Consider the following 23474-nt stretch of genomic DNA (forward strand, 5'->3'; position numbering starts at 1 on the left):
TGCAAGTAAGCATACATGTAAGAATTTCCACTAAGTGATGTACCTTCCACACTTTTGGGTGCCGGTAACAAGCATCGGGCATTTAAAGAGCCTTGGAAGAGACTATTTCACCCTGTCCTGTGTACTTCGACAGGTGGGGTGCAATTGCCTAACAATATTATACCATTGTTCCTTTAAATACTGGAAATACCTGGAGACTGTGATACCTGGAGACTGTGATGTTTGGAGCTGTTGGAACAATCTACATGTATAGCGCAAAGTGTTTTTTGTGTTTACTTTTATTTATAAGTAATCTTAAGGTCTTGTTGCTGCTTTTGGAGTGCAGCACCAGTGGTTAAAATATTTTTTTGTATTCTATCATCGTGATGTAGTTTAAATCCCATATGACAGAATCCCAGCGCCAGCATGCTGACTGCTAATGGGAGGGTTAGGCACTAGGGAGGAGGGTTAGGCTTAGCCTGCGGGGGGGTTTAGGTTTAGGTTGTTGGGGGGGAGTGTTAAGTTTAGGCTGTGGGGAGGGTGGGTTAGGTTTAGGAATAGCAGTAGGGTTAGGATACTTACCGACAGGTGTCGGTATCCTAACCCTGTTGGGATGCCGGTGTCAGGATTCTGACTGCTGGGATCCCGTACCCAACCCCTCCCATCTACTCCTAACTCACCACAAGGGCACCTAACACTTACTTGCTTACGCCCTGCTGCTTGTTGAGTGTTATGATCGCGGATGCAGTAATGTATATAAACCATGTTCTTGTCCTGCATTGTTTCATATTGTAAGTCACTGTTTTCTTGTTCACGCATTTGTTCATATATTTGTAAGGTGCTGGAACCCTTGTGGCACCATATAAATAGTATAATAATAATAATAATAATAATAATAATAATAATAATAATAATCTGCACACTTATTCAGAATGTGGAAGGTACTGTACATCTTGTATCAACTTATAAGTTTAGGTGAGTACTGCAACCTTTCTCATAGAAAAAACCCCACTGAATAATATATTTCACTATAGTAGCCATTTCGGGACATTCCTCATTAATATCAGATTAACTAAGATAATATACTTCACATTTGATCATGCACTGTGGGGCTGATTGCATGCAAAGTGACTGTAGTTGGAGGCAGCTACAGAAACCTGATTTACTACCTTATGCTGATGTGAGAATCCAAAGGGCTGATATGAATATTTGTGCATCTGTAAGCCAAAACCTGTGCCGCTCACTGATATTACGCAATCTGTCGCAACAATAGTATTGGCACCAGGGCCCGATTAAGGCCCCTGGGCAACAAACTTGTGGGGGCCCCTATATACCGCCGTTTCTCGTCACCCTAGGATTTATTTTTTCTTTCTATTCACCTTAATGCCCCTCTTGCAATGCCCACTGTAGAAGTGCCCCTTATGCAATGTCCACAGTAATGGTCCCCCCTATACAGTGCTCCTTATGCAGTGCCCCCTGTAGTAGTCCCCCCTATGCAGTGCCCCCCGTAGTAGAGCCCCTTATGCAGTGCCCCCAGTATTGGTCTTCCCTATGCAGTGCCCCTTATATAATGCCCACAGCAGTGGTCCCCTATACAGTGCCCCCAGTAGTTGTCACCCCATTGCATTACCCTCAGTAGTAGTTCCCCCCTATGCATTGCCTGCAGTAGTAGTCCACCCCCTTACAGTGCCCTCAGTAGTAATCCTCCCTATGCATTGTCCTTTATATAGTGCCCCAGTAGTATTCCCCCCAGTAGTAGTCCCCCTTATGCTCTAGCCCCAGTAGTAGTCCCGCCATGCTCTGCCCCCAGTAGTAGTCCCCCTATACAGTGCCCCCAGTAGTAATCCCCCCATGCTCTGCCCCCAGTAGTAGTCCCCACCTATACAGAGCCCCAGTAGTAGCCCCCCTATGCATTGCCCCCAGTAGCAAACACCCCCTATACAGTGCCCCCATGAAATGGCCCCCCTATACAGTGAACCATGTAGCTGCCCCCCTATACAGGAATACCTGTAATGCTCCCCCCACCCCCTATGCAGTGACAGTGCCCCACACACACACACAAAAAAAAAAAGCTTACCTGAATCCCCGATCCTGACGGGAGTCCCGGCTCTTCTGTTGCACAGTTGGGAGAGACGTCAGCGTCATGACATCTCTCCCATCATCACCAGCTGCGGGGGGGAGCCGAGTTTGTGTGACTCTCATCGGCTGCTGTAACAAACACACAGCTGCCGCCGGCAGCTGTGTGTATGTCACTGAGTAGTGTGGCCGCACTCAATGCGCAGTCTACACTACACTAGTGGAGGGGGCACTAGCGGTGGGTGCAGACAGCGCAACGCTGCTAATGGGGGCCCCTCTGTGTGTGGGGGCCCAGGGATGACCGCCCCTGTCGCCCCCCCTTAATCCGGCCCTGATTGGCACTTGCACGAGCCCCATACTACGTGCAAGCAATCCATCATAAACAGGTTTCCTTTCCTGTGTAAGCACAACTCAGAATCGCACACTTTTAAAACATACCCATGACATACCCACAAGACAGAGATGTTCATTGTTGCAGCCCAGTTGCCACCCTGAAATGCCCAATTTCAAGGAAAGTCAGATTTGTGCTAGTTCCATACGACTCAGAATAGGATGGACATATGCGCTGTATGAAAACAGGCTTTTTGTGGCCATGCAAAGAGAACTGTCCAAATCAGAATCAGCCCATGTGTTTGAACAAACCTTACATTTTTCTTATTTATACTCTTTTCACTTACTACAATACTCACATAGAAGGTGAGATCTTTACAATTTCTCATAAAAAAATAATAAAATAAACATTAAATAAAAAAATAGTATATTGAACATAATTTAGCATATGATTATTTAAATTGCTAAATAATTTTATTTCTATGGGGCAGATGTACTATGCTCTGTAAAGTGATAATTTCTAGAGTGATAAACTACTGTACCAACTAATCAGCTCCTAACTGTCATTTTTCAAACACAGCCTATAACATGACAGGAGCTGAGTTACTGTGAAATCTAAAGATATTAGAGGTCACTAAGGACTTCGATAACCTCTATATAAACCTTGCTCTTTTGGCAGACTGTCCCTTTTTTCTTTTAAATTACAATATTTTTTTTGACACTTATTATTAAAATTTTTACACAGTATCAGCATATTCTACAGCATTTTACCAATAGGAGCAAAAATAGTGGTAAAATATAAGACTGGGTTTATCAAAGAGGTAAGACAGACAAGTTTACTATCTATATGAAATATACACTATGGGACCCGCTATTTTGATGAGAATATTTCCCCTGATATTTCCTCTAGTATCCTCTGGGAAGCCCATAAGGCTACTATACAGGGTTTTCTCATTTCAAAAACTTCAGCGGTTAGGAAAGTGGCTACACAGGAAATCCATTCCCTTGAGTCACAAATCTCAGTACTATTGATCCAACATAAAACATCTCCTAGCGCCTCCGTGCTAACCCAAATTGAGAAACTACGAGGCCAGCTTAATGCCTTCGTCTCGCCATGCTGCACTTATCTTGCAAAAACTTCATCAACGCTTTTATGATAAAGCGCACAAAATTGATTCTTTATTAGCCAATAAATTGCGTTGCAGACCAGCATTAGATGCGATAGACAAATTACACTCTCCGTCCTCTGGTTCTCTTACCTATGATCCTGAAGTTATGGCTGAGGAATTTCAGACCTTTTATAGTTCCCTTTATAATTGATCAGATTCTCTTTTTCCCACTTCTGCTGGAGCCAAGGGGGTACGTTCGTATTTGTCTTCTACCCCCTACCTAGTCTCTCAGAATCCCAATTATCCACTCTCAATGACCGTATTTCAGATGAAGAGACAATAGCTGCTATTAGATCAATGCGTTCTTCTGCCTCCCCAGGCCCCGATGGGTTTACAGCCCAATACTATAAGTTGTTTACAAAAGATCTCGCCCCACATCTTACATCTTTATTTAATGATATCTTGGAGGGCGTTTCTTTTGCCCCTGATACGACTCGGGCTGATATTGTGGTGATCCCTAAACCTGATCGTGATCCTACTCACTGTATTAACTATAGACCGATTTCATTATTAAACGTTGACCTGAAAATTTATGCTAAAATCTTAGCGACTCGGTTAGCTCCTTTGCTTTTTTACCTGATACATCCGGATCAGGTCGGGTTTATACCTGGACGTCAGGCATTGGAAAACACCAGACGGGCCACTGATCTAACACATTCTATTCATAAAAGGAAAGCTCCTTCCCTGATTTTAGCTCTAGACGCGGAGAAGGCCTTCGACCACATTTCCTGGCCCTTTATATTTGCTGTTCTAGACAAAATGGGCTTCTCAGGTAAATTTTTAGATGGCATTGTGGCACTCTACCATTCCCCCATGGCGCGGGTTTCGGCCAATGGTGTTTACTCCTCTAGTTTTGGGATCACGAATGGTACTCGGCAGGGTTGTCCCCTCTCTCCTTTAATATTTGCTCTCATTATGGAACCCCTGGTGGCAAGGATCCGTTGTAATAGAGCTATTTCAGGAATGTCCACAGGCCCATCTGAATATAAAATTGCATTATATGCTGCTGACGATGTTTTAGTTTCTCACTGACCCGGCCCAATCCCTAAATTCACTTCTAGAGGAAATAAATTCATATTCTCAATACTAGGGTTATAAAATTAATGTTACCAAGACTGAAGTTCTCAATTTCTATATCCCAGCTACCCTAAAACAAACCCTAGAGGCCATGCTCCCCTGTACCTGGCATAAAAAAAAGATCAAATATCTCGGCGTTTTCTTAACTCATCACTATCATCAGATGTTTCAGGCAAACTTTCCTCACCTGCTGGATAGTATTAAGTCTGATTTGCATGACTGGTCCAATTATTTTATTTCTTGGATAGGCAGAATACATTCGCTTAAGATGAGCGTTCTCCCTCGGCTCTTGTATTTATTTCAGACCCTTCCGATTTATATTCCTCCCTACGTGTTCAAATTCCTTCAGTATCAAATTTCATATGGAACCGGAAAAGCCTGCGGATCTGACTAAAGCTGCTTCAGCGTCCTTCCAGGGGAGGAGGTTTGGGTATCCCTGATTTTAAAAAATATTATTATGCTGCGAAGCTCTGTCATTGTGCTCAGTGGTGTAACTTTAATGCAAGGAAGGTCTGGGTTGCTATCGAAGCTGAGGAGCTGGGACTGACCACTGTATCTTCCCTTTTATGGATATCTAGGATTCATCGCCCCCGGATGCTTTCTTCTCACCCTGTAATTTCCCGTTCTTTAGCAATCTGGGATTTACTCAATAGACGTTTTAAGTTGACTCCAGGCCCGTCTCCTTTGATACCGTTATTTCACAATCCCATTTTCCCTCCAGGTTTATGCAAATCATCCTTTACTGCCTGGTCATCGGGTAATATATACTATGTAAGCGATATCACTATTGATACTAATTTTCCACAATTCTCTGAAATCCAGGATAAAGTATCAACTCCATCCAAAGAATTTTTTCGGTTCCTACAAATTGGACACTTCCACTCCAAAATTAGTTTGACTTTGATTTGCAGACCTTTGACTATTTTTGAGTCTGTATGTTGGAGACAACCCTCCACTAGGGGTCTTATTTATACTATTTACTTTTTATTAGGGGAAGAAGTAAGTCCCAATCGGGAATCTCATGAATTGGCATGGGAACAAGATTTGGGACACTCTATAGATGCTGAGGATTGGATTGAAATTTGGGACAACGCCGCCGCCAGTTCTATTTGCGTCAAAATTAAGGAAAACACTTACAAATTACTATATTGATGGTATTATGTGCCATCTCAGCTCCAAGTAATGTTTCCCGATGCTTCAGATAGATGCTGGAGGGGTTGTAATAGCTTGGGCACTTTTTTGCATATCTGGTGGACTTGTCCGAAACTAGCCAGTATATGGCAGGAGGTTGTCGATCGCCTCTCGCGCCTCTTTGAGACCACGATTCCCTCCGATCCTCAGCATTTTCTACTTCCCTTATATCTGCCCACCTTATAACGATAGCAGAATAAGTTATTCTGACATATAGTATCTACCATGACCTGCCAAATAGCAGCGGATTGGAAAAACCCTAATCCTTCTCCTATGCAGGCAATATTATCACGTATCTGGTATGTCTACAAGATGGAATACATGACTGCGTTATTACCCAATACATCGAAATCCTTTGATAAAACATGGTCCCCTTGGCTGACATATCAAAACATATCCTCGCCATTCAACATTTCATTTTTTATTTTTTCTATTATTATATTTAGATTGAAAGAATGTTTTCTTACTCAGAGCCAACCCACCCTTTACTCCCCTTATTTTCCCTTGTTCTTCTTCTGGTTTATGTCTTTCTTTTTCCCTTTTTTACTTTTAGACGGTTTGCCACACCATTGCTGCAAGATGTTTTTTTTGCTTCTATATTTTTCTTTTTCTATACTGAAAAAATGAATCACTATATTATTGTATTGAGAGGTTACAGTTATTAGTTTAAAAGCATATTATGTGCTGTAATTTAGCCTTGAATATTTGACTGTACTATTGTATTGTGATTTGCTCAATAAAGAGAGTTTAAAAAAAAAAAGAAATATACACTATGGACTGGATTAGCATACCACCAATTATTACTTTACAAAAATGTGTTCAATTTTAAATAATGGTCCTTACATTTGTGATTGTAAAAGTACAGATGTGTCCTCATTGGTCAAGTCAAACAGCCCCTCTCGGCTCGTCTGGTCCCATCAGGCTTTGCTAGCGCTGGGGTCTTTTATGACGAAAATGCGTCTGTCGCAATGCTCTGCAACTAGGACACACCAGGATATTGTGCTGATTAATTTAATATGTGACACTCGTATATCTGTGTGTGACTTAGTCTATAATCAGCATGCAAAGTGCTACGATGCTGTGGCCACAGCTTTTTTCCACACCAATTTCTGTTTACAGTCTCGGTCGCACACCATTACATTTGTAAGGCAAGCCTATACTAGTGCATGCACAGCCCGATCGCCATGCATGCACTGCAGCCTCACCGGGTCCATTACAGTGATAGCTGTATGATTATTAACAATATAATACTATTGAGGTATTCTAGAGATTAGTAATTTATAGAAAAGAAAGGCTCAAAACTATAGCAATGAGCATCGGTTCCAAGATTAGGATATGGGTACAAATGACATGCCTATATGGGGGCCTAGACTGGCCAAGGAGATGTAACCACATACCCAAGATGGAGTGGCCAAGATCTTTTCAGCATGTGCTGATGTTCGTACACAATGGGATGGAATATGTTTCCTAGTACATAGGCTGGACCAGTCTCCTAGGAGCCCTGCCTACGAGTTTTAGATATCCCCATGGTAATGTGTATACTGGTGATTTTATTGATGATAAAAGTATAATGTTCTGTAAACTGTTGCTTTTAATGATGTGTAAAGCATAATTTAAATTGCGTTATTTTCTTGCCTTTTACCATATAATTCACAAATTTGATAGGAAAAGTTTCATAAGTTAGGTGAACTCCAAATCACTTTGTAAACTCTTTTCTTCTATAAAGGTCAAGTTGTCTCCAAAGTATTGGCAAAACCAGAAAACCTGTCCGCTTCATTTAATGTACAGGAGGGTAACATCACGGGACATTTTTCATGGAAACTTTCCAAAGTAAATCTTCACCAGCCAATGACGGGATTCCAAGTCACATGGGCAGAAGTCACAACAGAAAGTCGTCAGAACAGCTTGCCAAACAGTATCATTTCCCAGTCTCAAATATTGCCAGTGGTAAGCTGCAGCGCATCCATTTTTGGTTTATCATTATTACCATTTTATAGATGATTTTTTAATTTGTGTTTTACCGTTCTGAAATAATATAAACTGTGCTATATGTTACTGTAAATTGTTGAAAAATAATAACTTGTAAGTTGATTTTAAGAACTCTAACATAAACTATCTTCTGTACACAGGACCATTATTTTCTCATTGTCCATAATCTTAGACCTTCAATGCTCTATCGACTGGAAGTCCAAGTATTAACCACAGGTGGTGAAGGGCCAGCAACAATAAAGTCCTTTCGAACACCAGATGTACTTCCACCATTACCTTATCGTAAGTGAACTGATATTTTTACTAATTATAATAATTTTTCATCTCTGTGAATTTTTTTTTTCCCTAAAAATCTTGTTTTTCTGGCTTTTCTACATTTTCAGGACAAATGTTTTAACTGATAAAACCTGACAAAACAAAAAGATACAGAACATAATATGACATATTTGGCTTCAACCTAGAAATACATATGTTTATTACTGTGTTATGGGCAGTATCTATCATGTATCACAATTAGATTTCTATACATTTTGTCTTTATTTGCATGCATACCGGCATTTTGTAACATTGGTATGCATGATTACTTACCTACCGGGACAGCTCTTCCGATGTTGAGCTGTCTCGGTGAAGAACTGCCTTTTGAGTTTATGACCAGTGACAACTATAGCATATGCACAGCTGTCAGAGCATGCACAATATTAGGGGGTTTCTTGTGATAAGAAGCCTGTTGACTTATAAAGGCAATGTAATCTATAAATGCTGTTGCCTGTTGGGCTCAACTCCAGAAAGCTTTCCAGAGTTTGATGCATATGGGCATATCACAGCCCCATAAAGTTCTATGGGGCTCACTGTGCTGTAGGTCTGTAGTAGATATCTCAGATACTACATCTCGGGATCCATATATATTGTGATAAACCTCAGTTTCTGAGGTTTTCCCACATTTTTAGTAATACTACATCCCGTGCCAAAGTGAGATGAGAAATTTGGCATTAAACCCTATGTTGATGGCAGTCTAGACATTGGTACATTAATACATTAATACTGTATATCATGATATATCTTGGTAGCAGCATGATTCTAATTGCATATACTGTATTGTATTGATTTTACATATAGAAATACTGTATAAGGGAGCTTTTAAAAGATAATTTTCACGAAAAATTCCCGAAAACTTTTCTGCTTTTGACCTTTTAGGATGTCAAAATACAAAACAGTAACAGAACAGAAAACAATTTGGTTAGTGGTGAGTGCTTGTGCCATTATCATGCACAGCTGCAAGGAAAATGTAGTGTAATTGACAATTAAGACCAAAAACTGTGTTTGTTTTTAAATTCTTCCCTCAGTTTACATTCTTTGCTGGGTAAAGAGTGCACTGTGCAACCAAGCAAAAATGATTGATTCTAAAAACCACCTTTAATCATTCTTTTATTTTTTTTTGCTTTTGTTTTCTGTTACTGTGATTCATGTACTGAATGTTAACATAACAGGTTAAAGATGTTATTATTGTTGTCTATGCATGGTTTAATGAATGTGTGTGTTTGAACATTTACCAGTTGCTCCATTGTTTAAATTTTGTTTATTATGCTGTTTACACTAATATTTGTATTTCCATTTTGGTGAAATACAGTATTTTGCAGTTTGTTGTACTGTATGAGTAAAATTTTCAAAAGTGTGGATAATTCATCTCAAATAAAGAAAATAAATCCAGCTAAAGAACCTTCAAGTTCTGTAATGTTCTAAAAACTTAGACCTTTGCAAAAGGGTACGGTTTTGGGTACTGTTACTGTTACTGTTTTGTATTTTGACATCCTAAATGTGAATAAATACAACATGGAACGACACATTGTGCCATCGTACGCAGCACCATGCACTATGTACAGATGCTAGGATGTCCCGTTCCATTGCATTGTGCCATCAACTGGGTACACATCGTATAGTGAGTACCCAGTTTTACATAGCAAAGCAACATATACCTAAAAATGTACCTTAAATATGGTGGAGTGGATACAACCAATGTGCCAAACCTTGTATCTATATTATGTTTTGGCCCAAATAACAACTTTTCAAAGTTATCATGGGCAATTAGAAATATTAACAGAATCTCTTTTATGGTAATATTTTCATAAAATATGTATTCTGTTTACTGTTCTTATATTGTATTTATTTCCTTTAATTGTGGTGTCACACTACTCCTAATAACTTTATGCATGAGGAAACTGCCATGATGTGAATAAAATGTTGCATGTGGTAATATTAACATTTTATTTAAGATGTAAATTTATACACGTGAATGCTACTTATTGTGTTTTATGTGTTGTGCATGACAAAATGTCTTCAGACATCTTCAGTTGTAGACATGAATCCTTTGAACACATCTTAGCATTTCCAAAATATAATTGTATAAAATCATTTACCATCAAAACAAAGCAACCTGTAGAATTACCCTTAATGAGCCTAGATATGTTTAAATATATAAATTATACTCTCTTTTGGTTATTATGGCTAAAGTCAAGGCTATTACATATTTATTTATACGATATGTACAAGAAAACCTGTTTTGTTGAGTCCCACTCAAGTTTATAACATTAAAGAAAAAGTGTAAAGACTGAAATGATTTTGTAAAGAAATTTATAAATGTAAATATTATTCTATGTTACCGATTTCCATGTTAGAATTTGTACATAATGTTTATGTAATAAACTATCCCTAAATGTAGAAAAAAATGAATTCTGTAATGTTCTAAAAACTTAGACCTTTGCAAAAGGCACTTTTACCCAGAGGCGTATTAACACTGGAGGAGGCCTGTGTGCAGCCCGACCCTTTTCTGAGCAGCAGGCCCCCCAATGCCCGCATCTTACCATGCTCCGGCAAGCGGGTCCTCCTCCTCCATGGCACCATCTTCCCAGTGATATTCTGTAAGATAGAGCATGAGCAGAAGAGTGCAAAGACTTTGGCACAGTGTGCACCACACACCCTGCATTCATTAGAAATATGCCTATGCCTTTACCCATGCTTGACTACTCTCCTATGATGTCTGGATGACTTCAGAATTTTAGGGAGCTCTCTCTGCAGAGTAGACAACCCTACCGTACCCAAAACCGTACCCAGCCCACTTATCCAGTGTACTGGTCAGGACAGGCCAGTGATGATGTAATTTGCAGTAAATCGTATCCTTCTGCAAAATGCCAAATTCCCCTGGGACCTTCCCCTCTAGGATCAACCGCTGGGGAGTCATACAAAGTCAGCAACTGTGCATTTACCATTTCTGCCAAATCAAAATATTTTCAGTTTTCTTAAATGAAAAGGTTTTAACTGAACTGAATTGAAAAATAGTTTGTGCCACACCATAAATAAAAGAAAGTAATTTTCCAGTTATAACGGTCAACTAAATTAGCCACAATGATTTGTAAATGCTGGCAACATTATTATTGGCACCTCCTCTCGTGGCCCGATCTCGCCCCAGACTTACTGATTTTTGTACATAGCCTAATGGGGCTGTGAACAAAAATCAGAGAGTACGTAGCTACCGTCAGTGCAGCATATAACCGCACTTATTCACACAGACTCAAGTGTTGAGTTAATTAAATCGACCCCTAAAATGTCTTTGAAAGCTCACTATTTTTTTTGATTCTCTACAGGGCCTCATATGAAGCAACACCATCCTCATCACTACAAACCATCTCCAGATAAATTTTGAAAATGATTCTAACCACAACTATATAAAAGGACTTTGCATGATGAAAATAAAAACACTCAGAAGGACAATGTCGAAGTTTTCTGAAGGTGTATCCAGGCAGTCAATTTTACATCAATGTGTCCTGGACGTTTCATGTGGCATCTTCTCAGCTCCCAGTATGCAATGTGTAGCACATATTGAAGGATAGATTTCAGCTACCCATGTTGCTTTTCCTTATATTTCATATAGATTGTAACAGTGCTTCGTATGGCACGTCTGTTTTCTTCTCTGTACCATTTATTCCTCGTAGTTAATGGGTTTGTGAATATTATACTGTATATTGTAAATACAACTTAATATAGATACTTAAATAATTATTAAGGAACAGGAAAGAGGCCAGTAGAAATAATGGAAGCAATAAGATATGCACAAGAGATAAGAAAAGTATAATTTAAGGACACTTACTGTAACATGCATTCCATTGACAACAAACTGTACAATGGTGACTACAATTTGTGGCCATATTTTGCTGGCAAATTGTGCCTAAACCAAAAGCATACTGTCCATTTCCTCCACTTGGCAACAATACCATTAATTGAACTGTATAAGCATTTTAAGACAAAAATGTTATCTAAAAAAGTGTGTACTTCATTCAGTCATAAAATAGTATTGTGCATGACGCATAATATCAAACTTTATTCATTATTGTCATGGATAATGATCCATAAAAGACGTAGAATAGAAGTTATTAGAGCCTCCATTTTATATAACTTATTTGTGCTTCATTTGATCAGTTGGACTGTATAATAAAATAAAATATATTTTTCCATGTACTTTTTCTGATTTCCAATGCAATGTCTTCCAGTGGTAACTTGTGTCACCTGAATTTTATCTTATGCAGAATTAGGATTCTCATGATAAACATATATTAGTGAAAGTACACAGTAGCTTGAAGATGCATCTCACTGTTAGTATATATTGTTTTTTTGTGCTTTGTGTTAATTATAAGAACATAGCACTGATATAATTTGTATATTAATGCAAAATATAGATTTTAAGGCAATTTCACAAAATTAGTAATTTTGGATTTAAGTATTGGAAAATTAAATATGGACATAACTGTGTATATGCTAAATGGTGTGTAGATTGCTTTTTTTGGTTTTTTGACTGTTGATTCAAAGTACATTTAAATAATAAGCTATGCAGTATTTTTCTAGTTTAACTTGCTGAGTTTGAATTTTAACTTTAGTATGGTAGCAATTACATTAGACTTATACCTAAAAGGTGGCATAGATAACTAGAGTAGTTGTAAATGGTAATAGCTAATTAGCTTGCAAAGGAAATAATTTTTAGAAAAAACTTTGAAATGATGCTGCATCAGAGAACCACTAACCCTAAAATACTAGATGTCTGAAAGTGAATATAACATATATGCATATGTTTTCCATACATAAAAATATGCAGTCACAGGTTTCATATATTTCCACTTCCGGCCTTATATTGCAATATTTGCATAAATGTCTTCATGTTACTGTTACCTTTCCAAATTTACAGTTCTATGTTAGTGAATGTACTGTAATTCTAATGGTCAAATTCACCCATTATCACCAATCTGTATTCTCTCAACTCTAATATTTATATACAGTTTGACCTATTGTCAATGCAATGACAACTTGAGAGTGGATAATAAGTATGAAGCTAAAGTAGCAGATAAATATTTTTCTATGCAAGTTACATAACATCAGGCCACACATAATACTTGTCCCCATATGCTGAATTTGTATGTTCTTACTACATATGTCTGGACAGGATATATTACCAAAATAAAACTCATAATCTAATTGTAATATTAGTTAAAGCTATAATAATAATCTTAACATATATAGAATAACAGATATTTGATACATTTTCAAGAAAAAAATATCTCAGTTTATGGTCACACCTTACTATATTGTAGTTTATAGTCAGTACTTACCATTATGTTTTTAAGGGATGTAGTTAGATTATTGGTGGCCGGGATGCCGTCCATTGGAAACCCGCCATTGGAAGCCCGACCCGGGACTAAAGGTAGGTTGTCGAAAGCCCGACGCCTATCTTTAGCCCCGCAGAATCACGACAACCTGCATCCCGAAAGAAGGTAAGCAGGGCTTCCTAGGTCTTAGCCATGGAGGAAGGGGTATTAGGTTTAGGAACCCCCAGGGGGATTTAAGGTTAGGCACCCCCCCCCCCGGGGAGGGTTAGGGTGCGGGTCGGGGGGGGTTAGGATTAGGCACCACCAGGGGGAGGTTAGAGTTAGTCTCTAAGGGAGGAGGTTAGGGTTAGGCACCACTAAATTAGGGTTGGAAGTGGAGAGGGGTAGGGATAGCATACTTACCACCCCTGTCGGGATCTTCAGGTGCCGGGATGCCGCTGTTGGGATTTGAACCGGCGACTATTGAGCCGCTGGTATTTCATGCCCATTCTGTTTTTAGTGCATGTTATAAAATTAATTTTGAGTATTGGCAGACATACAACAAATTATGTAGTTACTGTTTTTAATGGGTTTTACTTGTGACACGTAGGACATAAAATAGTATACATTACTAAAACACCAATTTGTATTCTTTAATAATGTACAGTAATTATGGGCACTAGTTACCAAGTAAATATTTACATTTAAAGTGACTAATTGTGTTCTGCTTATTTTGATATTATGAAAAATACAGTTTGTTTTGTTCTTTTGTTTGCTTTCAGTGTTACAGTAATTAAAGTCTAGCAACTTGTATTTGTTTGTTATAACTGCATCACCACCTACTGTACATAAATATTTTATTAATGAGCCCCTTCCGCTAGCCAGCAAGACAGAATCAGCAAATCAGTTTCATTCACTTATTTTAAATGGCAGCAGAGGTATTTGTTTTGCTTTACCTTACCACTAAAGTTAATATACACTTTTATACAATACTAAATACAAAGATTTAAAAATTTGCAAATACAGTATGTAATAATTTCGATACATTGAGATGTATTTGGGTGCTCTTTGAAAAACTCTGCATTCAGAGCTTTTGTTTCCTCTAAAGCATTCTAGTAGAAATTAAAGATTTCTTTTATTAGATTTGGCTCACATCTAGTTGTGTTGTGCCTTAAATTATTTTTTTTAAAAAAGCAGTGTTCAGCTACATAATGATAACCAGTGTTCAGCTACGTAATGGAGCATCTGTCTACTCCTTTAGCTGGGTAAACACTATGCGATCCCTTGCACGATAAATCGTTACAACGTGGATTGGAATGATATATTGTGCAGATCACATAGTATGTACGCCCGATCGTGTGTGCCCTGCGGGTTGTTCATTGCATCACCCATCTGCTGTGCAGCACGCAGATGGGACAATGCTATGAATGAGGCCATGCACTGTACGATGTGTTCCCAGCCAGTGGGTACAATACATTACGCCGTCCGTACACACTGCACGATTCGCTTTGCAACAATATAATGTGCGGATCGTATAGTGTGAACGCCCGATCGCACGTGCCCGTGTGTGGTTCATCGCATCATCCCATCTGCTGTGCTGCATATCAGAAGGGACAATGCGATGAACGATGCCATGCTGCTAAATACAACATGGAACGACACATTGTGCCATCGTACGCAGCACCATGCACTATGTACAGATGCTAGGATGTCCCGTTCCATTGCATTGTGCCATCAACTGGGTACACATCGTATAGTGAGTACCCAGTTTTACATAGCAAAGCAACATATACCTAAAAATGTACCTTAAATATGGTGGAGTGGATACAACCAATGTGCCAAACCTTGTATCTATATTATGTTTTGGCCCAAATAACAACTTTTCAAAGTTATCATGGGCAATTAGAAATATTAACAGAATCTCTTTTATGGTAATATTTTCATAAAATATGTATTCTGTTTACTGTTCTTATATTGTATTTATTTCCTTTAATTGTGGTGTCACACTACTCCTAATAACTTTATGCATGAGGAAACTGCCATGATGTGAATAAAATGTTGCATGTGGTAATATTAACATTTTATTTAAGATGTAAATTTATACACGTGAATGCTACTTATTGTGTTTTATGTGTTGTGCATGACAAAATGTCTTCAGACATCTTCAGTTGTAGACATGAATCCTTTGAACACATCTTAGCATTTCCAAAATATAATTGTATAAAATCATTTACCATCAAAACAAAGCAACCTGTAGAATTACCCTTAATGAGCCTAGATATGTTTAAATATATAAATTATACTCTCTTTTGGTTATTATGGCTAAAGTCAAGGCTATTACATATTTATTTATACGATATGTACAAGAAAACCTGTTTTGTTGAGTCCCACTCAAGTTTATAACATTAAAGAAAAAGTGTAAAGACTGAAATGATTTTGTAAAGAAATTTATAAATGTAAATATTATTCTATGTTACCGATTTCCATGTTAGAATTTGTACATAATGTTTATGTAATAAACTATCCCTAAATGTAGAAAAAAATGAATTATTGTGTTTATCCTTTTTAATATGAGCACTTTCTTGTTTACTGGGTTGTTTGACATACTCTAGAGTTGATTTTTATGTATACATTTTAGTTTTACAGGGCAATGGAGTAGGATTGTGTATCGTGGACTTGACTGTTTTGAGTGACTGTGTAAGTTATACAATTGGTTGGGATTTTAATATCACTCAGTTGTTTTTTTACAAGTACAGACCTTCTTCTTGTGCCTCATATAACATTCCTGCCTTTCTTTGGATGTTTTACACACAGCAGACCTGTATTTATTTAACATAAAAAAGTCCAGTATATGCAGTGATTGTTTTTATATGGATTTATAACACTATACAATCTAATAGAATTTAGATGTTTCCCATGTCCACTGTGCTGAACAAAATTAGGTTTGGTCACTGTGTGCCTTGTGCAATAGTGGTGGAGCATTTTATGGCCATTTTCAGTTTAGAGGGTAGGAGTTGAGGACATTAAACTGTGAAGGTTCACGGATAACACACCAGTACACCTCGTTTGATGGACAAGTACAAAAATGAGATTTCATTTAGTTTCAATTGTGGAGCGAGACTATTGAAAATAAGAAAATGGGTTGGAGAGAACTGTTTTTAGAGGTGGTCCATTCTCTATGGAGGAGGCTCAGAATTGATGACCTTCTGGTCTCATCCTGTACTTTTATTGGGGCCAGGTATGCATCTGCACTTCAGTGGAGGCGTACATTTCCAAGCATCTTACAAGCTATGCACTTAAAACTTTGCACACAAAATTATCACATGTACTAAAGAAAGTCTCTATATACACTAACTCTCATGATTAATAAAAGCCATACATGAGCCTAAACCAAGCAGGATTCTAGGAGAAAAGCCGTGAAGTTCATTTTGTTGGAAAGGTACTAAAAGGTTTGGACTCTGATGAAACACTTATATTATCATATCTTCAGAGTTTCCCACCACTTCACACATTGGCATATTTCTATTGTTTGGAGGCATCTCAGCAGGAGCAGAGCTGAAAGTAACACTTTGATGCACACTGGGCATACTAATAAGGCCCAGCAGTGGAAAACCAATGAGTTTAGCTGTACACATTGACAGTGTTTCATAAATTATTCCCTATATTATATATAGAAATTAGTGCACTACAATAATGCTACATTACACATTACACATAGCTTGTACAACCCCCTCTAGTTATTATTAGTTACCACAATGATAAAGTAATAGAGTATTGTGTACATGTGCAGTGTTAAAACACGCAAGATATGCTGTGCAAACAATGCTGCACCAGTCCCGGAGGGTCTATTTTTTGGTTATAGCTTTGTTTTTGGAACATTATTAGATACATGTTATAAGCCTATATCTGTTGTTATTTTATAATAATAATAATTATTATTATTTATTATTATTATTATTATTATTATTGTTAATGATCGGCTTGGATTACTCGGTTATGTTCGGATCTCAAAAATGGCACCATATCCAGCTCCCCATGTGTTTTGGATACCAAATAACTCTGAATGAAAGCAAACTTGCTCTAATTTGACCAAGTCAAACCCGAACTGCTTATCAATTATTGTGATTATTATTATTATTATTATTATTATTATTATTATTGTTATAACTACTTCTGCCCTGAAATTAATATGATTTTTTGAGTGTCATGAGGTTGACTATATCATAATTAAAGCTGTAACTAAATATTTTTGTGCCATAAAACCCCTTCCAAACTCTCATGCCCCAAATGTGACCAGTCTGCAGCTATGTCCATTTTTCCTGCCTCCAGCACTTCAACTTCAAGAACTGAATGTTCACTTGCTGCCTAATATATTTAACCCTTTAATGTAATGAGATAATTAATATTATTCAGTTCACATGATTAACATTGATTATACTAGCTGGGATAACGGAGTTGCCCGGGTTGAAGACTGGACCTTGAAGTACATCTGCAGCCTTCATTTTTTACATTGCAGATCAACATTAGAGAGCATGGCATATGAAAATGTGCTTGGAGGAAATTAGTAACGGTCAGTGCAGGTGGAGTGTGACAGTTGATCCTTCGACTCATTGCTCCTGGAAAATCATAGGACACCATTGGTGACCTCCTTAGCCTTTTACCTTGTGTGGTCTCCCATGGCTACCGGTGTCATTATGGGGGTTCAAAGGTACATAGTGCCCTCCTCCATAAACTGAAAGTGTACTTTTACCATAGTACGAGGTAATATTGTCTGATTATTACAGGTGAACACCAAACAATAATTACTATGGGGCCCAATTATTTGAAAAGAGGGGACCCATTTCTTTCTTTCATTTTTGGAAGCTGGGTTAATGGAACAAGGTAACATTAATCATATTTTTTGTTTGTGAACCCCATCACTGCATCACTTATATCCTTTCCCTAATTGTCAATGTGTTCCAGAGCTTTTTTGACAACTTTCAATAGTGCATACATTTTAATTTTATTTGCAAGAGATAAAGCAAATACATGATTCAAAACCCAAGCCAATATATTCATTGTGTCATTTACATTAAAATTAAAGAAATATCTAATTTAGCTTTCATTTCCTTAAAGGTTGTGCTTTCATGTCCAATGGATATTGTCCAACTACAGTATGAGGTTCACACAAGACTGTATTGATAACACTTTCTGGTTCAATACAAACAAGTAAGCAAATAACTAATTATCAACATAATATGCATATACAGGTTGAGTCTCCCATATCCAAAATGCTTGGGACCAGGGGTATTTTGGATAACGGATTTTTCTGTATTTTGGAATATTTGCATACCATAATGACATATCTTGGGAATGGGACCCAAATCTAAACACAGAATGCATTTATGTATTATATACACCTAATACACACAGCCTGAAGGTAATTTTATAACATATTCTTAATAATTTTGAAGTTTGTGCCTTAAGCAAAGTTTGTGTACATTGAACCATTAGAAAGCAAAGGTTTCATTATCTCAGTGATGCTGAAAATAGTCCGTATTTTGGAATATTTGGATATGGGAGACTCAACCTGTATATGTATATATATATATATATATATATATATATATACACATATATATATATATACACACATATATATATATATATATATACATATATATATACACATACAGAATATAATGATCTGCAAAGATTTCAGAATACAAAAAAGCACATTACACTTACTTTTATGAGGATTCCAAATGTGCAAACTTTATAGAAGAGAATTCCACACCCGGCAAATATATGGAAGATAAAAATAGTAAATGTGTTATGGCCACAAACCATTAGTTCCATTTACTACATAAGCAATGACCCATTGCCATATACACCTGTGGTGACTAACAACATGTTTATGTGAGCGATTTTACCAAAGCTTTAGTTAGCATCTGTTTTAGGAAGGAAGTTGTTTAAGACCACCAAGGATTCTGATAATACCAACCCAGTCACTGTGAGTCATATTAACACTAATATACTGAAGTAAAATAACTAACATGTAGCTATATACCTTGCTGACTGCAATAGTAAGAATATGATTTATTCACCCAAGAAAAATGAAGTGACTTTATTCACAGTATCATTTCCATGAAAAATCCAGCTATGAGCATTACATGATGAATATAATACCTGAAGGCCAGATTTCACACACCATCCTTCTTACTCTGATGGGGACAGATGACATAAAAAACTTACTGGACTTTTCAGTTTTACCACTACATTCTACAAGGACAATCCATTGTGTTTTGAAGAGTTATAGCTAAAGTACATTTCTTCTCAATCAATGTCTTACCTATATTAAGAAACCATATCCCTGGTAATAAAAGCTTAATTTTAAGTACAGACAGCAGGGACTGGCTGCCAAATTTTAACCTGGTGGGAGAGCACACAGCTTTGGCTTATAGTGCATGAACAACACCCCATCTCTTAGATGACTGTTCCATGTGTTCTACTTGTCTGGTTGTATAACAGTGCAACCTATGAATATCCAGCTATTTAGAAATTACAAGTTACAAGTTGCCCTCTGATGGGACTTGCTATGCCTGGTAGTTAACACTGAAGAGCAGGAGACAGTGATAAAAGTAGAGTTATAAATTATAAATTGAGGCCACCTACCTTGCAGCTTTTATTCTGGCCAGTCTGCTTCAATACTGTACCTTCTCTAGAGCAGGGCAGGAAGTGTAGTCCATCCACATGGAAATCTTGTATTGCTATAGAAAGTACATTTATGCTACTTTATGTAATTGTCTTTAAGGTCTTTTACAAGAGCTACATTTCAAACTATTTGCTATTATTTGCATTTCTATTGTAACATCATTGTGTTAATATTTTTCTAAACTAGCGTTAACAGAGTTACCAGGGAACTTGATGAATTTTATTTTTGTCAAAATCAATAGGGTTCCATTTCAGTTATATAGGTCCTTTATTTATCATCAACAGGCCCTTTCTTGATGCTACAGTATGTAAGATTTTTTATTGCTACTTTTTATGATGTACAAAAAAACTCATCCCCATAATTTAGCAAACAAAATATAAAGCTGCCACATCAATACTGACCAGGAGCAGAAAGGGTAGATGGGTCACCAGGACTCCAGCAACTTCAGAAGAGGAGGTGGAAGGTAAGTAGAGAAGATGAATGTGGTGCGGGGAGATGGTGCAGGGCAGTAGGAAAAGTAGTTTGTGCGGGTCACAGTGGAAAGTGAATGTTGTGAGGATAACATTGGAAGAGTGAAGGATGAGTCCTGGATAAGAGTAGGATAAATAAGGTCAATAAGAGGGGTAAAAGGAGACAGATAGACACACAAAGTTATAGGGGCCAATAGGCGACAGATGGGAACACAGAGGTGGACATTTAGAGACAGGGACACAAAGAGGATATGATAAAGACAGACAGACACATGCCAGTAGGGAATGGGGCATCAAACCTGGGTTAATATCCCATGATGTTTAGGCAAAGTACAGGATTGAGGCCTCACTTATCCAAATGTATTCAAATACATATGTGCTCTTCTAAAGGCTGCCTAGAAACCTCTGGGTAACACTAGTACCCCAACATAACAATGAAAACAAATAATTACTGTATGTGTCTTGGGCACTTACTGTATATGTATCTAAATATAGATAAGTTGAAGTTCAACATTTTTCAAAACACTTTGAACTTCAACTTTCCTGTATATGGTTATAGTTCAGCGCCCATGATACATAATTGTTTATCCATAATTTCACAAGCAATGGTTGCAAAATAAATTTTCTGCTCTTGTTGATATCGTCACCTGTCTCAAAAAATTGATAACCACTTGATTGAGAATTTAACCACCATTGTTTTTTTTTAAATTTAATCAAGTAAAAAAATTTATTTCATTATTTTAGTGAAACAGGTATGCCTAGTGGTTGTCTTGCACTCACCACCCCGTGTCCTTATGTTTCCATTGCAATATTACAATAAGTTGCATAATACTCCATCCACCAGTGTCAGTTGGTCCCCATTGTGGTATTACACCCCTCATACCCAAGTGTCATGTGTCATCATTTAAGTATCAATCCTCCCGGGGATAAAATTATTACCACCAATGCCTGTACAGTAGCTTCTCCCAGTGGCATTATCCATCCCCCAGTTCCATTGCCCCCAGTATCCATCCCCCAGTCGCATTGCCCTTTCACCTAAGGCAGAGTGCAGTGGTTCTTTCACTTAGTCATTCCCAGGAGTCTGACCACTGAGGAAGTCAGGGGAGCATGTGTTGTTTTTTGCATAATGTTATTATTAGAAAATAGATAATTGTGTTCATCTCACACACACTTCATAAATCCTCAAAATTGGTTAATAACTACAAATATACCAATATGGAACTTGTGCAAAGTTACTTGCCCTACCCTAAACTTTTACGTTTTAAATTTTTCCTCTAGACTGCAGTATATATGTCTTATAAAAATATGACACTTTTAGTACTGTAAGAGTTATAAAATACCTTTAAGTACATTCTCCTTCTGCTCTGTCTGTCACTCTGTAACCTTCATATGCTTTTCTTTACTTTGTTCCTTGAAGTCCTCTTTGCGCTGTCACTCAACTGAGCACTGCTGCGAATGTCGCAGTCAGAGGCGCGTGTGATAAGCTCATGCAATCAGGACTCAGCACAAGCTCATCTGTGCCTTAGGGCTGTGCCTCATATGACTGAAGCTCAGTCAGTAAAGTAGGGTTGGCCATCGGTAGGCCGTTAATTGATGGTCATGATTGATGGTTCCATCGGTGATTACCATCAATGGCACAAAATCATCTATGGTGGACCATCAATAGTTTGCACCCCACGATGGGCGCTGCTGCTGGCAGGCAGCAGGCGGACCCAGGCTTCTCCTGACAGACAGATAGATATATAGATAGATGGATAGATAGTTTCTTTTGAACTTGAAGTAGTGTACTTTAGGTGTAACAGAGCCTTCTAATATCCTTACCTTTTTACAAATGGTAACAACTTTTGAATTATACAATAAATGAGCATGTAAATTATTATACAGATAGTTATCAGAGGTATCTGTTTAATACATTTTTGAAAAAGAAGTATAGAAACTGTTTATTTTTAAACTTATTTCAAAGCACTAAATATAAGAATTTAAACTGCAAGCATTCCAGAAACTGCTCAGTTGCAAAAATTCTAAATCCAATTTGCAGAGAAGTAACAGCAGTTTATGCATTTGAGGCAGCCCCTGCCCTTAATCATAGCTCTGTTGGGCTGGCAGCAATGATTAAGGGCAGATGCTGATTTAAATGCATAATCTGCTATCACTCTTATGTTAACATGTAAATAAAATAAAAGATTTAAACCTTTTAAACTAAGCAGTTCCTTAATGATATACTTTCTTTTTTCATATTTTTTTTAAACTGGACTATCAAGTTGCAAGTCCATGTGGAAATTGCAGTTATAATCCTAAGCTTCATTTAATTAGACATAACTGATTTGTTAGCAAGGGCTATTGTATATATTCGTTCACTCATTCTAAAGCTAAGCAATGACTGAAATGTTATGAATGACATTGGGCATAGGCAGGGCCATAACTAGGGTGGTGTGACATGCCACGGTACAGAGTTCTGCAAGTCAGGGGTGCTGTTCGATGGCACCTATCAATTTTCTATTTTAATTATTCTCTTCTTTGATCCCCAGCATATTCTCTTTGCTTCTGGTCACACCCTCTGCAGTATCTCCTCCCTGGCCATCTCTATCTCCCTTTGCTACCTGGCCACCTCATCTTCCAACCCTAAGTGACCCTTCAGTAACAGTCTCTTAATTTTAAAATACTGTCATACCTGGGATTAAAACCCATCACATCTAGCATGACAATCAGACACCATACACATGGAGTTATTTACTCCTGCAAAGAAAACCTGCAAACTCTAACTGTATGAAGCTATATATTTTTTTTTCTGAAGAACCAAACCGCACATCTCTAATATATAAATTGCTTATCTGTTCAAAAAATCTTCTACTATGTCTGAGGCTGCTGCACC

The 23474-nt window shown here is 37.7% G+C and overlaps 1 protein-coding gene across 1 annotated transcript in view; it reads left to right on the plus strand.

Moving 5' to 3' along the window:
• ANOS1 (anosmin 1) overlaps positions 1 to 15911 on the plus strand; it is a 210873-nt gene extending 194962 nt beyond the window's left edge. The window contains exons 12-14 of the mRNA XM_088451532.1: positions 7549 to 7769; positions 7952 to 8093; positions 11450 to 15911. Of these exons, the coding sequence (XP_088307658.1) occupies positions 7549 to 7769; positions 7952 to 8093; positions 11450 to 11508 (422 nt within the window). The 3' untranslated portion in view covers positions 11509 to 15911. The remainder of the gene's footprint in view (positions 1 to 7548; positions 7770 to 7951; positions 8094 to 11449) is intronic.
• The last annotated feature ends 7563 nt before the right edge of the window (positions 15912 to 23474 follow it).

This window comes from Taudactylus pleione, unplaced genomic scaffold, assembly GCF_031769625.1.
Source record: "Taudactylus pleione unplaced genomic scaffold, aTauple2 ptg000026l, whole genome shotgun sequence".
NCBI classification, from domain to species: Eukaryota; Metazoa; Chordata; class Amphibia; order Anura; family Myobatrachidae; genus Taudactylus; species Taudactylus pleione.